Source organism: Microplitis demolitor, chromosome 7 (genome assembly GCF_026212275.2).
Source record: "Microplitis demolitor isolate Queensland-Clemson2020A chromosome 7, iyMicDemo2.1a, whole genome shotgun sequence".
Taxonomy (NCBI): Eukaryota; Metazoa; Arthropoda; class Insecta; order Hymenoptera; family Braconidae; genus Microplitis; species Microplitis demolitor.
Genome location: NC_068551.1, coordinates 5,177,078 through 5,194,185, shown reverse-complemented (window position 1 = coordinate 5,194,185; position 17,108 = coordinate 5,177,078). Strand labels below are relative to the sequence as shown.

General features: G+C 27.9%; 3 protein-coding genes across 3 annotated transcripts; all 3 read left to right on the top strand.

Moving 5' to 3' along the window:
* Nucleotides 1-1,310: 1,310 nt before the first annotated feature.
* On the top strand, nucleotides 1,311-2,291 carry LOC103569569 (uncharacterized). The gene is made up of 2 exons (XM_008546915.2): nucleotides 1,311-1,883; nucleotides 2,028-2,291. The coding sequence occupies exons 1-2, from the start codon at nucleotides 1,311-1,313 to the stop codon at nucleotides 2,289-2,291; spliced, it is 837 nt and encodes a 278-aa protein (XP_008545137.2).
* Nucleotides 2,292-4,242: 1,951 nt separating this feature from the next.
* LOC103569539 (tetraspanin-7) lies at nucleotides 4,243-17,108 on the top strand. The gene is made up of 5 exons (XM_014440236.2): nucleotides 4,243-4,466; nucleotides 6,677-6,865; nucleotides 6,962-7,132; nucleotides 13,773-13,901; nucleotides 15,477-17,108. Exons 1-5 carry the CDS (start codon nucleotides 4,389-4,391, stop codon nucleotides 15,630-15,632), a joined length of 723 nt encoding a protein of 240 aa, XP_014295722.1. The 5' UTR covers nucleotides 4,243-4,388; the 3' UTR covers nucleotides 15,633-17,108.
* 35a-5 (conserved uncharacterized protein 35a-like protein-5) lies at nucleotides 7,964-10,955 on the top strand. Its single transcript, NM_001414780.1, has one exon. It carries the CDS (start codon nucleotides 8,029-8,031, stop codon nucleotides 10,723-10,725), a length of 2,697 nt encoding a protein of 898 aa, NP_001401709.1. The 5' UTR covers nucleotides 7,964-8,028; the 3' UTR covers nucleotides 10,726-10,955.

Sequence of the window (17,108 nt, the reverse complement as noted above, 5' to 3'; positions counted from 1 at the left end):
ATGTATCATTTTTCTCGCTAAGAAAAACAAAAATTTAAACTTTGAGGTGCATTTTTGGTAAAAAATAATATTATATCACGAAGGGAAGTAAGAAGTCATCTGCGTTTGCTACTCTAACGTAGGTGATTCCACATGCGGGTTGAAAAGTTTTACTTTCTTCCCTTGATGTATAATAGTATGTAACTTACAATGAGTAAAAACATGCTTGTTTCTGTCCTAGGGAAGAGACAATTATTTTTGCACAGATTGATTGAATGAATTTGCAATTCATGTACTTGCTAACCCTGATTAAACAATTGAATTCGATCGAATTAAACAGAATTACATTTTTAATTCTATTTAATTCAGATAAATTCTGTTAATTCGGTACCTAACTTAAAAATGAATTCTGTCTAATTCAGCAGGAAAACCAGAATTTGTCCAAATTAAAACGAATTTGAATAGATCTATTCGGTTTAACTCTGATTAATTCGAAAATAATTCTCCAATTTCTGGTTCTGAATCCGAATTAAACAGAATTAAAACGAATTTTAAATTTTTAAATCGGTTTTATTCTGTTTAATTCAAATTCAAATTTTCAATTCAGTTGAATTCTGTTTTGCAGAATTCGACAGAATATAACGGAATTAAAATTTTGAATTCGGTTAAATTCTGTTGTTTAATCAGGGAATAGTTGTTCGCGTTATTAGCCAGAAGTTTAGATACAGGTATTATGAAAATGAAATAAAGATGCGCATGCGTCTAGTTCTTCTCAAACAATGGTGGGTTAGAATGCCCTGATTTCTTCTTTGAAAAACCAGTATACTATCTTATATCGAAAAAAAAAAGTAATTTTTAAAATTCTAACGAACTTAATTTTTCAATAAAATCTAACATTTAATGATTTTATCTTAAATATTAAATTATTTTAAGTACTCTACTTTTAATCATTTTTTTTTCTTATTATTCAATCGTACAATAAATTATCCATAAAATTGCAAGTCTTCTTTTAGATTTAATATCTCTCAACGGAATATATTACCGAATAATATGATGTAATTGACATGCATTAGAAGGTAATCCCCTGACATTGATAAAAATGAAAAACCTTAAAAATCGATCGTGTTCACGGTCAACGCAGATTATTTTGACAGTAACACTACTAAATGAATGGCTTCTTACTATCTAGTGCTTCTTCTAATCTCAATATAAATTCAAGATCACACTAAATTCCCAGCAAATTTCATTTTGTTCGCCAACATTATCATTCTCATCTTTATCTTGAGAAGAAAATCTAAAAAGTAGTAAAGTGTTATAAGTTATAAACAATGATGATGATCACTGAAGACGTTGTTTCATTTCAAAAAGGATTGATGGATTGGTTGACTGAAGAAAGTGAATATGTATTACAACGTTTAGATCGTTGGACCTCAATAGCACGTGGTTACAATCGTTTGTATCCTCAAAGATTGTCTCGCGGGTGTATGACAATGCAAAAAGAACCAGATGATGAATCATGGCGCCATTCGCCAAGTTTTCATACTCTAAGTGGATCATCATCGAGACGCGTGACACGTCTTCCTGACGAAGTGAGAAAAATAAATTGCTGCGGTACATTTAATTACCAATCTAATAGCCGTGTTGATAATTCGTGCTTAGAAGCTTATCGGTATGACCACAGCATCTATTTCAAGACTATCGGTGATATAAAGAGTAGCAAGAATATTAAAGAAACTGAAAATCAAGAATGTAAAGAAGAAACATTAGATTGTAGTGATGAACAAGATCTTAATGATGTTTCTGGTGATGAAATAATGAATGATCTCAATAATTCTGAGAGTCCAATGGACGAAGATTCTATTTCAAACAATGAAATAACTTGGTTTGATAAAAATTATTGTGAGGTTTTAAATAAAGAGTTCAGTAAAAGCTGTTGTGTTGATCAAACAACTGATACTTTTGATGATCATAAATATGATTGTCTCAATAATAACAATAATAACAACAATAATAATAATAATGATAATAATAATGATGTTGAATGTCAGAATTTAAATGATAATTCAAGATCAAGTACAAATTTATCATCTGAAAATATGAATACGAATCGAATGAGTTCAATGGAAGAAAAAAATCAAAATAATGGAGTAACGAGAATTTTGAACTTTGGAAAGTCAAATAGACGAACAAAAGCTATTAAGCAGACTAAAGTACTTGGAGATAATAACATTTCTTGGCCTGGTGTATTATTCAGCTATAATGTTGATACGTCTTTAGTTTCTTCTCATCACAGAGTTCTTAATGTCAAATAATTTACTTACAAAGAGGGTTAGTACATTTTCAAAAATTGAGAATACTGAGTGAATATGGATTTTAATATAATTAGTTATCGGCCCTGGTGGAAATTTTTCGGACTTGTCTGAGAAAGTCTTTAGAACTCTAGAACTTAGTTTTTTAGAAAAAAGTCCGAAAAATTTTAAACAGGGGGATAATAAGGACACCTATATGTGCGATTATTTTTTTATTTGCCAATAATTCGTCACTATTTGTAACTTTTTCAAGGCTCAAATACTAAAATTTACACATTTGTTAACAAATTGTTTTCTTTAGTAATTACTAATAGTCAACATTTTTTTAAGAAATATATTAGACACATAACTTAAGCTTTAATGTTAATGATATATAATTTCAATTGAAAAATTGACTTTTTATAATTAGCATTTGCTATAATGTATCATTTTTATATCATTAACATTAAAGTTATTGTGTCTTATATATTTCTTAAAAAAATATTTACTATTGGTAATTGTCAAAGAAAATAATTTGTTGACAAATGTGTAAATTTTAATATTTGAGCCCTGAAGAAGTCACAAATAGTGTCCTTATTTTCCGTTGATTAATTATATTTGTACTGATTATATACGTAAACAACAAAAACAAAAAAAATGGATTTTATACACTAAAAAAAAAAATACTGTTTTCAAGTATCTGCGTGTTTGAATCCTCCCGCGCAAATGTTTGTTTAATCATAATAAAAATATACTCCAACTAAGTAATATTTTCTTGATTTAAGAATTTTTATAGGGAAAGGGGGGGGGGGGGGGCAAAATGGGTCCCCTTAAGAAATGAGGGCTCATACGTAATATAAATGTCAGCCCATTTTGCCCCACTTTTCCCTAATAGGAGAAGGGGGAGAATGGGCCCCTCAAAATTTTGAGTGCCTCGAATGATTTTGGGGCGAAATGGGTTCCCAAAATTTAAGGAACTCATTTTGCCTCCCCTTTCCCCTACTAATTTTAAGAAAATATTCTTGGTTGGAGTACATTACTACTAAGATTAAGCAAATAATTTTCTCGGGAGGATTCAAACACGCAGATATTTGAAAATAGTATTCTGTTTTTCAGTGTATTTAAATAAAAAATTATTCTGTCCTTCCGAAAATGGTGTAAATAGGGAGTTTTTTTTAGCGAAATGATTTCGGAGTGATCTAAATTTTACTTCAATCCACATCCACTTTGATCCGGAGTTTTAATAATAAAATGATCTCCTTTTCAGAGTGGATTTCACTCCCGGGGATTAAATAAATTAAAAATAATCCTCTTTGCATTCACTACGAAAATTTTTTACAGTGATAGTTATTTTTGTCTAAATATTTCTCTATAACAAAACTTCTAAATGAAAAATAACGAACGAGGTTCGATGCATCAGTTTATGATCTAGTAATCTATATTTTTATTTTTTTTTAAATTTTCATTTGTTGAAAAAAAAAAACGTGGACAAAACTTTCATTTACAGGGCAAGAGCAACAAGGGTTTTATTTGCCCACTTAGGAGTGAGAGAGAAAATCAACTTGACCCCTCTTAATTAATTAATTATATTATGATATAAATAACTCTGAGACAATATGTTGCTTTCGTATTTTGTTACTCAGATGTTAAATTAATTAAAATTTATTAATTGTTTGATGTATAATATAATTTAAATTGTTTTCTAATTTATGTAATAACTAATGTAATATTATAATAATTTTATAAATATGTAATAAATATATTAGGCATTAATGTATTATTTATCTGTTATTTGTCATAAATAAAATAAATGTAAATATATATAAATAAATAATTATTGTAATGAAAGATTAAATAAAAGTAAATTATTAGTAAAAAAAAATAATTGTTAACAAAAAACGCATGCGTGAATAAAAGAAGCCACGCAAGCAGCTGAACTTTAGTACAAATCGATTCTTCATTAAAGCAGTAAGCACAGAGTACACTGTACACAGTACACTAGTGAGCTAGTACACGAACAAAAAAATATTTATTGAAGTTTATTTTAGTTTGAAGTAACATTGAATTTATTTACATAAATTTGTTTATCAATATTTAACAAATTTATTTTATCTATTAACGATGGGTAAAAGATTTGAAACAATTGCTGCAACAGCTTGTATGACAACTCTTTTGATGCTTTTTAATTTTATTTTTTGGGTAAGTTTCATTTATTTAATAAATATTAATAATTATTTTTAATTTACAATTATAATAAATAATAATAATAACTATCATTACTATTATTATTATTATTATTATTATTATTATTATTAATTTTTTTTTTATTATTGTTTAATTAATTGACAAATATTTAATCTCTTTTAAAGTTTTTTATTTATTCGGTGATATTTCCTGAGCCTATTACTCACATCCTCAGATTATAACTACGATCTAATAATGAACATTTAAAAAGTTAACAATTATTTTTAGTAGATTTTATTAAAATCTAACTGTTGTATTTGTTCTCATGACGTAACTTTACAAAAATTTTGACATTTTCTATCTATTTGAGTAAAGAAGGTTCCAAAAATACTATTGGTGAAAAAGTTTATATATGTATTTATATATATATACAATATAACGCGTGGTACTCCCCCGATAGCGTCCACAATTCTGTACCGATCTTAATGAAATTCTTTTTGCATATTCCTTAGCTAAAGAGCTCGGTTCAGTTCAAAGATGAGCTCAATCGGCGAAAAAGTTTAAAAGTTATAGTCGTTCAAAGATTTTTTAATTTTTCAAAAAATTCAACTTTTCTTGATTTATCTTTAAATAACTTTTGATTCTAAAGAGATAATTTATTTTTGGTGATTGAATCTTTATGTTCATTCGACTTGCTTTAATTTAAGCTATGTTGCTTACTCTTTTGATAATTTTTTCTAGTACTTTGATGAATTCCAAAATTTTCAGAAAAATAGAAAAAAACATTTTTTTTTACTTTCTCATTTAATAATTTTCAAGTAATTCATAATAGTCGAATTTTGTTAATATTTTTATGTAGCTTATCTAATGAGCTTTATATTTCAGTACTATTTTTTTATATTCAACAAAAATTACCTATTTATATATTGAAATTTAGCAGTTGCATTCGTTATTCCACTTTTTAATAAATTCATGTAACTGTTCCAATTATGATTACTGCCGTGTAACACTTTTGAAAATCTCAACATTAAAGCATGCATAAAGTATTTTTTAAAAATTGACAAGCATAAATATAATTGATCTTATAAGCTTTAGATGAACTTTTAAACGCCACCGTTTACCTTACAGATTTAAATAATTAAATAAATAATGAAAAATCTACTTCCATTTCGGCTGCCGAATGGCTTTTTTTAATTTTATTAATATTAGCATTAATCACTTTTTTTTGTACTTACATTTATTTTTAATAAAAGATTTCAGGTGATTTAGACCAAAACTTATGATATCCCAACTTCCTCAGGCATCTATAAGACACAATTTACAATAGAATATTATTAAATATTTAATATATGAATAACTCAATACATTACACGACAGTCAATTAAAATCTAAACAATAGTTATCATTTATCATGAATATCATTGTCAACATATTGTCATTAATATAATGAAGCATTGCTGTTCATAGGCTGCAACAACATATCAATCTACTCATAGTATATTTAGTTTTATTCAATTCAATATTTATTGAAATATATATGTATATATATATATACTATGATACTAATTTATTATGTGAAAACAATAATAATTATTATTATTTGATTAAATAATAATAATAAAACACTATTAAGAAAAGCAGTAATGCAACTGTACACTTATAAAGTAATTATGTCTCTTTCAACATATTTTATTCTATTTATTGAAATATATGTTAGTAACAAGTTACCAGGTATCAGTATGCATAATCTCTCTTCAATATTTTTTTTTAATTTTTTATTAATTTAATCAACTTCCAATGCGTAATTTTAATCTCCGCTCTTAGAATTTAATTAAAAACTTCAATTAAATAAACTTATAGTATAGTTTTTAAGTCTTAAGCCTAAGGAAGTCGCGTTAATTAATAAATAATCAAAATTTTTTTTGATCTAAATCACCTGAAAATTTTTATTTATTTTTTATAAAAAGAAAAATATTTTTTTATAATTTTTGTAATTTTTTGACAACCCCTGATTAAGAAAAATTATTTGAAATGATTCAAAACAATTTAAATTGGGTAATATATAGATATACACTTAGCATGGATCAAATCATTTTTATTAATTAGGGTCGTAATTAAAAAATTTATTATTATTATTAATGATAATAATAATGTAATATAATTAATAATGATATTAATTAATAAAACAAAAATTTATTAAAAAAATAATAATTTATCAAATTTAGTGTACGGGAATATCAATGTTATGTGTTGGAATATTAATGCGTATACAACTACGAGATTACGTTGATATGAGTGTTGAAGGAAGTGGTGCAGCATTGCTAGGACTGGCATGTTTAGGAGCTCTTGTAGTACTTGCAGCAACTCTTGCCTGTTGCTGTACAGCAAGAGGACATCCGGCTTTATTGTATCTTGTGAGATTATTTATTATTTAAATTAAAATTTTTCAAAGTCTATTAATAATGAAAGATATTTTTTTATTTATTTATTTTTTTTTTTTTAAAAAATAGTATGGCGGATTTTTAGCTGTTGTGGCATTATTGGAACTAGGTGCGGGTGCATCTGTTTATGCTTATCGCACAACATTGACTGAGGGCTTCGATCAGGGTTTAAATGATAGTCTGGCTGTTTATGGAATCGATAAAGCGAAGAGCAGTCATATTGATGTTATGCAAACAACTGTAAGTTTATTTTATTTTATTATTAAATTAATCTTTTATTAAGTTAATTAATAGGAGTCTGATGTAAAATTAATAAAATTTCGCGTTTCAATTTTTTTCGACGATTTCATAATCATAGATCAAAAAATTTAGGAAAAAAAATTTACAATTTTTATTTTTGCAATTAATTAAAATCAGAATATGATTTTTGAAAAAAAATTAAAGTTTAAATGCAAATAACTAAGAGTGTATCGGAATTTCGAAAAATGTTCAAAAGATAATTTTTAGAAAATAAAAATGCCCACAAAAAAAATCTTATGATATTTTGTTATAAGTCTAATAGTTTAGCCAAAAAATTCAAATAACCGAATTTTATTGTATCTAAAAATTTAACTTGAAAGAACTTATGAACGGGTATATTTTAAAAAAAATGATATGAGACCTTTTTTGTAGAATGTTTAATTTCCTACAAAAGTGTAGATTGGTCTATTCGATCTATTGATCTGTTAAGGAGTTAAAAACACTCAAAGCTTGAAAAAAAATTTCCTGTGTTATATAAATGGGAAATCGAATTTTTTAATGAGCTAGATCGCTAATTGAGATAGTATTTTTTTCCTTGCGCCAAAATTTTTCTTTTATGTTGAGCTATGATTTTGTCCACATGCAATTAAAAAAAAAATTTTGCTCTGAAATGACGCACCCTAATATATATAGATTGACTCATACAAATTTAAACTGTTATTTGGTAGACTTCTGACTAACACTTATATTAGTCATAGCCATCATGATTTTGTAGAACAAAAACATTTTTTTTAAATAGTTTTGCTTTATAATTTAGATCAATTGCATATTCACTATATTTTGCAAAAAAAAAATAACGTTTATATTAGAAGACTTAAAATAGCATAAAACCAAATATGAGTGAACCTTGGACAAGTACTGCCCGTACAACTCGTGAAAATCTAAGACGATATAACGCAGTTGATATCCATGAAAGTATCGAGTTGTTGATATCATTTACGGATTCAATAAAAGCCAAAATTCATGAATTCCGAACACAATTCAAAGAAACATATAAGCAGTATTTAAATTCGATTGAAAATCCCCAAAGTCAAACTAGAAATCACTCCACTTTAGGCGGAAGAGGAGAAACAAATATTGAGCCTGGAAATCAATTCGGGACACTGTCGAAGAGCAGAAATGAATCCGGGCAAAAAGTTCAATACCCGTCATTTCATAAAGTTGCCAAAATATATGACACAACAATGAAATCATTAAGCGATTTTATGACTATTTTTATAGCAGATTCCAGAGATTTATATTCAATAGCTATTCAGATAAGTTCATTAAAACAAGAATATGATAATCTACTCAATCGAAATTATGACCGTAGAGATGATTTAGAAGCCAATCAATTGTATCAAATAAATAAAAGAATCGAGAATATTATCGAAAATCACAATAAGTTAGTAATTAACTACAATGCAGGAATCGAGCATTTCAAGGCATTGAAACATAATTTAAGTAATGGTATACTTGTCTATGAATCGTCAACAGGAAAGAATTTTGTGTTGTCACGAGATGATGAGCTAGAAGAGTTTCGACGTTTGGTTGAGACCGATGAAGTTTTGAAAAAGCGGAGTTCAATATACGCAACATTTGCCAGCAGATTCAAAAGCGATCTACAATATTCTGCTGACAGTACTGTTTTAATGCCTGTCAGACCGTTAAAGAAAGACAATTGGATTCTGCGATCTCCAGAACAAAATAATGATGCCGCAAGACCATTCAGTCAAGAATACCAGCCATCTCCAGAAAATACCGAATTCGATGACGCCGCGGAGCATCACGTGGATCTTTCTGTACCTAATGTTGAACGTGGCATTAATGTTCAACAAATTTCTCAAGAACCAATGGTTATTTCACCTCCAACGCCAAACTCTCAGTCAAATTATGAAACCCCTTCACTAATGATTCACCAAAGTCAGCATTATGAGGAAGCTGCAAGAGCGAAACCAGAAGATGAACCACTGAAACGAACGCCGAACTTGAATTCAAATATCATAAAACATTTTCAACATCCTAGGAAGAAGACAGCGACTATTAACTATGTTGCAGATAAAAATCGTGATGACTCTCAACAACCCCATCTGCATACCCAGAATCATAATCAACCTGAAACATCTAATCAAGTACACCAGCAATCCCAACAAAATACCAAATCAGCTAAAGCCAAAGGAGATGACATTGATCATTCTGTACTCAATGTTGAACCTAGCATTGATATTCAACAAACTTATCAACAGCCAATGGATTCCCAGCTTTCTGAAGAACTTCAATCATCACAATCAACCCAACCAGTGCATCAGCTAAAACGAAAAATAGAGACCGATGCATCTGTAATACGTCAATCTAAAGACATAAATATCGACACCGGAGAAGATTCAACAGACCTAATACGTACAGATCAAGGCACTATCACGGATTCCGAGTTAAATGAAATACTTGATAGTATACTTATGGACGACCTATCGGAATTAGAAATAGACTTCTTTCGACACTATGACATTTCTGAAACGGGCTTATCGCCCATTGAGATCCGTAATTCCCTTTCGTATTCTTATATTTTACATATTCTGTTTGACAATAACTTGATAACACCTGATATTTTATACAATATATCAAAGATACTTTCAAAATTAGAAGAAAAACGTATTAACACCCCACTGAAACCACACGACTTGACGACTAAACTATATGTAAGTAATATTGATAAATTAATCAGTAGACTTAGCAAGTTATTAATAGATTCATCCGCTGAAAAAATGACTAGTTACTCGCCAAATGAAAAAGTGTGGAATGGAACACTACTCATGTACAATAAATTAACTGATAGTCAACAGTTCACTAAGTTTGTCGAAAAATACTCATATTTACTACCACTTCCCAATAATAATTCTAATTCTATTACATTAATTAATGAATCTATTAGTAAGGGATTAGAATTACAGAAAAAATTATGTAACGGAAATACTAATAATCTTTTAAATGACATCATTAAATTTGATTCCGATGATTTGAAAATAATGCAATGGCAAATGGAATATTTGAATGAACAATCTAGATTAACATTAATTCAATCTTTGTATCTGCATTTTGTACGCGATGAGAATAGTAGTGCCATTATTGATGAGTTTCTAAATGAGCCAGTAATAAATGATGAAAATCATCAATTCATTAAACTAATTATTGAAAAAATGAATCAAACGAAATTCGCTACTGAAAAAACATCTGAAATATATGAAAAAATCATAGAAAAAATAAATAAAATTCGTCATGATTTAAAAATTGAAAATCAAAATAAAAGTCGCTCAGAAGAAAAAATACTTACATCAGGTATAAAACGATTGTTACAAACGACATTTTGTGAAATTAGTGACACTAAATATGAAATGGCAGTCTTAATACTAAAACGATTTGAAATTATGGATAAGAATGAGATAACTAAATTAGATGACGTGATTAATGTTAAATCTGATAAACTTAATACATTGGTGGAATCATATAATGGTAATTTAGAAACGTACAATAACATAAATGATAAAACGACTTGAATTGAATGGTATAATTAAGAATTGTCAAATGACTATTAATATTATGATGAAAATTTTTTAATTTTATGAACAATGTATGAGTCACATGCTCTATTAACTAACAATAAAATATTGTTAACACATTTTAGAACTCTTCAAGCTCGAAAATAGTATAGTGTCACACCTTCCATTGCGAAAATTCAAGTAATAAACAAAAAAAAAAAAAATTAGTACTATTCCGGATACCAGTGGATACAGTCTAGATAGCAAACATTACTTTCTGAAATTTTTTTTACAGAAAGTACTCAGTATTATCCCAGAGAATGGCAACTACTATATTGTTTTTTCCGTGTAGATTATTAAAATAAAAAAGAAAATTGGGGTATAATATTGATAAAAGAAATTAACTGTTTTTACTTCACTCTGAAAGCAAAAAATCATGTAATCCGGATTAGCTACTCTTGAAAAAATAATAACATGGAATGAGGAAATATTTCGCTTTGAATAGATACTCCACAATTATACATTTATTTTATCAAATTAAATATTCAATTACTCAAAAATTAGCTGGCTAATTAATTTTTATATATACACTTATATATATATGTATATCTCCATAATTACTTTTTTTTCCTAAAGAACATGTACTTACTATGTATTTTTTTGCCTTACATATTATTGTTAAATATTATTATACAGACACTAAAAAAATACCCTGGTGGAAATTTTTCGGACTTCTGTCTTAAAAACTCAGTTCTAGAGTTCTAAAGACTTTTTCAGAGTTCCAAAGACTTTTTAAGACAGAAGTCCGAAAAAATTTCACCAGGGTATTTATTATTAAAAAAATTGGTATCTATTAATTTTGAATACTTTGAATAATCAAATTATATATTTTTTTACATTCGAAATGAAATTTATGCACAAATATTAATCAGTGGAAAAAAAAATTTTATTTTATGATTTATAACGTTGAAAATTTATAGGATATTACTAAGATTACATATATTTTCAATAAGGATATCTCATAAACTCATACCAGAGGACATTAATAATCTGCCCACAGTGATATTTGAGTGCTCGTTAAAATTGTTATGTCTTTACAGTAATGAATCTCTTGATGGTTTTTACAACATATTCTAGATTAAAAATTGAATATAACCTTTTCATTAGTGATCAATTTTTAAGTGGTAAATTTTTTGAAACTTTCGTTTCAGTTTCACTTCTCACTAATCCAGCCGAAATTCCGAAATAGGATACATGTCTCGAAAATTGGTGCAAATTTGATTGAAGGTCTATGATGACGCCTACGAACATTCCCTAATATAAAAAAATCATTACTCCAGGGGTTGATGAGAAAAAAAAAACACTCCCAAAACAAGTAATAGAATTTTGAAATTTAAATATGCAGAATTTTTATAAGAAACGCCACTGAAATAGAAAAAGATGTCGCGTTACTAAAACCATAAGGGCGTATCTCAAAATATACGCCCTTTTGGTTCTGCAGAACCAAAAGGGCGTATAAAAAAACTTTTTTGCTTCAATCAATGTAAAAATGTTGACAACATTAAAATCTATTGAAAAAACGAAAGAAATTTTTTTTTTGTTTTACGCCTTTTTGGTTTTAAGAAAAAATTTTTTTAAAATCATAAGGGCGTATCCTGTTTTTTCGATTTATTATCAATTATAGGTAAGAGTAAGAAAAAAAATTGCCAGGGTAATAAAAATTATCACTCCACAATTTAATTTATATGAACAAATATTTATTTAAGTGAAAAAACAAATAAAAAATAGAGAAAAAATAAATTCATCAGGTTATTAGTCCTATACCATCTCCATCGTCAGAATCATCTGTAGCTAAGAGTATGAAAAAAATTTTTTTAATTTTTTTTAGAACATAACTTGACAATAATTTATAAACTATTACCATCGCTGAAAATTAATCTTTAATAATATTGATAATATTTTTGTGGGACGGTGCCTGATGCACAAAAATGATTTAGGTAATTAAACTTGCTTTGATATATTGGTATTCTAGAACCATAACAATTCTCAAGAACAACGGTAATTGATTTTTGAAAATAAAAAGAAAAAAAAAAAACAGGAAACAGAAAATGAAACCTTGATTGAAAAATGAAAAAATGCACCTTTGAAAAATTGAACAATCTAAATGTGCATTTTTATAATTTGATTAAATTAAATTTCACAGCACTCATAGAATTTAGAATTTTTTAGATGAATTTTTTTCGTTCTCGAATTATACATATTTTTTACATTAATTGTTGAATTAAAAAAATTGTGACAAACTTAAGATTCGATCAAAATTAAATAAAGAAATTTGGTTTTTTATTCAAATAAATATTTGTTCAGATAAATTAAGTTGTGGAGTGATAATTCTTATTACCCTTGCAATTTTTTTTCTTACTCTGACCTATAATTAATAATAAACCGAAAAAATAGGATACGCCCTTATGACTTTAAAAAAATTTTTGCTTAAAACCAAAAGGGCATAAAACAAAAAATTTTTTTTTTTCGTTTTTTCCATAGATTTTAATGTTTTCAATATTTTTACATTGATTAGAGCAAAAAAAAAAAATTTTATACGCCCTTTTGGTTCTGCAGAACCAAAAGGGCGTATATTTTGAGATACGCCCTTTTGGTTTTAGTAACGCGATGTATACAGCTGCAGTATGTTAGAGTAGATCAGCTATACGTACACTTTTTTTTCTATTTCATTGGCGTGTCGTTATAAAAATTTAGTATATTTGAGCTTCGAAATTGAAAAAATCTTTTACATGTTGTTTTTTATAGATACAAAAAAAATGTTCATATTTTTTTATGCGAATTTTTTTTATCGGCAAGTTTTAATGAAAGTTTTTAATAATTTTTTTTTTTTAATATTTACTAAAAATCTGTTTTTGGGATTGTTTTTATTTAAAATTTTCTACTATGAAAGTTAAAAATTTTCAAAAAAAGAGAAGTTATTGGTTTTGATCCGATTTTCGAAAATCGAGTTTTCATCAGATCCCGATTAATTTATTAAATTAATAATAATAATAAATCTATTTAAGCTTCATTGCTGTGGAAATCGAGCTTATACTGATTGGCTTGATATGAAGCCTCCGAAGAAAATACCCAAGTCATGCTGCAAATCTGACAACGAATGTAACGTTGATGACGTCAATGACATTTATAATGAGGTAAGTTTTTATTACTTCTAAAAATGTGATTAATTTTAATTTAATGACTAATAGTAGTTATATATCTAATGCGATTGCGTATGAGATGCGAGTTGTGACGATTGACACCCTAGACGGGGGCGAGGTTTTCAATACAACGAATGTCTTATACGGAATTCTACTAGATATATATTAGTTTTTGGATGAAATTTTCGAAAAGTACGTCACTAAGTGCCTATAGACAAAAGTTAAACAGAGAAAAATGTATCGTGACCAGCATGATACAGTACCCTGATTAAAAAAAACGATTCAAAACAATTCAATTTTAATACTATATAGATATACATTTATCATTGAGTAAATCATTTTCTTTAATCAGGGTATACTGACTGTCACTCGTTTAGCTATTTGGAGGTTAGTGCGAGTATTGATACGCATCAATGGCTATAGTACATGCAACTAAAAAATGATATTTTTTGCACGACGGACGTAATAACACGTACTATTAGGCATCTTTATCATTCGCTGCATCAATCTAATAATTTAGCGGCTGACTATAGGCACTAAATGTCCTACGTTTCGAGTACGTGTTATGATAGTTATTTTCGATACATATGTGTAAAGATAGAGATTACGAAAGACAAAGTGACATAACGACTCTTAATGAGACCGAGTACGAAGTTAGACGGACAAATATAACGAGCCTGGATATAACGTACGAGGTCTTGTTGAGAATGTGTCATAACCTCAGATAAATGCTGTCACTTAGTTAACTGTAATTTCTACCTTTGAAAGTAATGTATTGAACAAATTTTTTTGTAATAACAACGGTGAAAGTCTGATTTGTCAGAAAACGTAGGTTTAAATTTTTAATTCTTAATGCAATCTTATGTAGATACATGTAGCGTGAGAGAAATCGTTTTTCTATACACCCATATAACAATCTTTTTCAATTCTTGAGCAAGTCTTCTTTCAAGACCGATAGGTGTTAGTGTCTTTTTCTACGTATGTGTCTTGCTGCAGATATTTGCGACCAGATTTAGATTGCAAGCCTAGTACAGGCCTTACACAAGCAATTCGTGCCAGATTATAACTCAATTCTGGAGGAAGACTATAGTTGAAAATTGTTGTGCATGGCTTGTTCAAGATCTGTACAAGGCTCAAAATTCAGCTTAATTTTTGAGCAGATCTTAAGCAAGACATGCGTAAGTACCTACTGTAAGTTATGCTGGTGCAAGAAATGCGTCAGACACTGTTTCTTTGCACGTGTTCAAAATGTCTTTAATATTCTTGCGTACGACATGAGCAAGACATACACAAATCTTGACATTTTTTGATACACGATCTTGCGATAGACACTTATGTAGAAAGACAATAGCAGCTAGGGGCCTTGCTCAAGATAAAGACTCCAGAATCTTGCTCAAACATGTGTTACTAGGGCATGTTTGAGGAAAAATGACTAAACTATAGTCGGTTAGGAATCATATACTTTTCCCCACCAAGCGTTGCTCAAAAATCAGATTTCCGCAATTAGTGTAAACAAAAAGTACATTATATACATTGAATTAACATTTTTGTATTATCATATCATTATAGGGTTGCTACAGTCGGATGATTGACTTTATTAACAGTAACATTGGTCTTGTAGCCGGAAGTGCTGTTGGCGTAGCTTTCTTCCCATTAATTGGAGTATTTTTGGCTTGTTGTCTCGCAAGCAATATTAATAAAGCTAAGTATGAGCAAGTGGCTTAATCAAATTAATTATTTGTTTCCAACTTTATCAAGATAACTAATTATTTTATCATAATTTATTTACAACACTGTCGTTTTACACAATATCAATTACAATTGACAAGTATTGAACAACTTACTCTTATTATTATTACTACACAATAATTTATTAATACATTTTTTTTTGAATGCTCTATCGATTGATAACTATCTATAAAATTTTTATTAAAAGATATCGTTGAAATTATATTACATTATATATATGTATTGGATTATAAAATATATATACAATAACTGTGAACTTACTAACGATTATAAGATGAATACACGGAGAAAATATTCTTGTTATTAATGCGATGGTGTCATAATAAAGCCGGACCATGTTGGCTACCTGATGAAAATTAAATTGAACACATGCAAAAATTACTGTGGCCGTAGTAAAATTGACAACGATTATATTACAAGTTACTTTGACCATTGTAAATTTTACTATGGTCACAGTAATTTGTGCATGTGTTTATCCCAATTTTTGTATGTGACCAACATGGTCCGGCTTTACCATATGACATCACAGGCTTTCAAACAGGAGTAATTTTTCCGTGCAGGGCAAGTTAAAAGTTTATCCAAGATATGATTATTCTAAGAAAAGTGCTAAATGTTAAAATTATATATATATGTATTACTGTTTATTTATAAATATTAGGAAAGGTCTCAACAAAGTAAGTTGCGTTGAGAAAATGATGATCTTAAAGTAGGGAAAAAGTGCCTTTATTGTAATAAAGGAAAATTGTAAGACAAGACTATATTTCACATTATATAAAAAAAAAAAAACAGGGAAAATTACGTTAAAAAAAATTTTAAGAGATGAAATGTACGGTACCTAATTATTGCAATGTAGTCTAGTAGTCTCCTGTTACAGTTACAAAAATTTTCTGTAGATGACAGTGTAATCGCTACTATATAAATACACAGAAAAAAACTGAAGGAAGAAGAATTTACTTGAGGCAAGAATGTCATTATGAAAAAAATTTTTTGGTTCAAGAACATCTTTTTCTTAAAATGAATACTATTGATTCAAGAAAACATCTCTTCGATTGATGAGTTTAAATTCTTTAACCAAGTATAATTTTGTTACGCTGCGGTACTAGTTCTCTTACATTTTTGTCTGTGTAGGATTATTTTAAATATTAGGATTTTTTGACTAGAGAAAGTTATAGCAATACTACTTCCGTGTATGAAAATAAATATCTTATACTTCAATCAGTGAGAGTTTGAATTTGTAACAGATTTTATTTTGAACACTGTATAGTTTTTGATATTATAGCCCCCCTTCTTTTATACAATAAAGGCATTTTTTCTCTACATTTTTAAAAATATTAAAAAAAATATAATTTTGAAAATAAGAATTTTCAGAAAACTTAAAATCTTTATTTCCATTGACTTTTTACGTCAAATAAAAAATATAATACAAATTTTTTAAGCCTATTAAAAATTTTA

Bases quoted from the DNA above. Each gene is read 5' to 3' on its own strand.
- LOC103569539 (XM_014440236.2), top strand. From the start codon at position 4,389: ATGGGTAAAAGATTTGAAACAATTGCTGCAACAGCTTGTATGACAACT. The intron at 6,866-6,961 runs GTGAGATTATTT...TTTAAAAAATAG, and splicing joins ATCCGGCTTTATTGTATCTT to TATGGCGGATTTTTAGCTGT. The intron at 7,133-13,772 runs GTAAGTTTATTT...AATCTATTTAAG, and splicing joins TTGATGTTATGCAAACAACT to CTTCATTGCTGTGGAAATCG.
- 35a-5 (NM_001414780.1), top strand. From the start codon at position 8,029: ATGAGTGAACCTTGGACAAGTACTGCCCGTACAACTCGTGAAAATCTA.
- LOC103569569 (XM_008546915.2), top strand. From the start codon at position 1,311: ATGATGATCACTGAAGACGTTGTTTCATTTCAAAAAGGATTGATGGAT. The intron at 1,884-2,027 runs GTTTTAAATAAA...GTTGAATGTCAG, and splicing joins TTGATAAAAATTATTGTGAG to AATTTAAATGATAATTCAAG.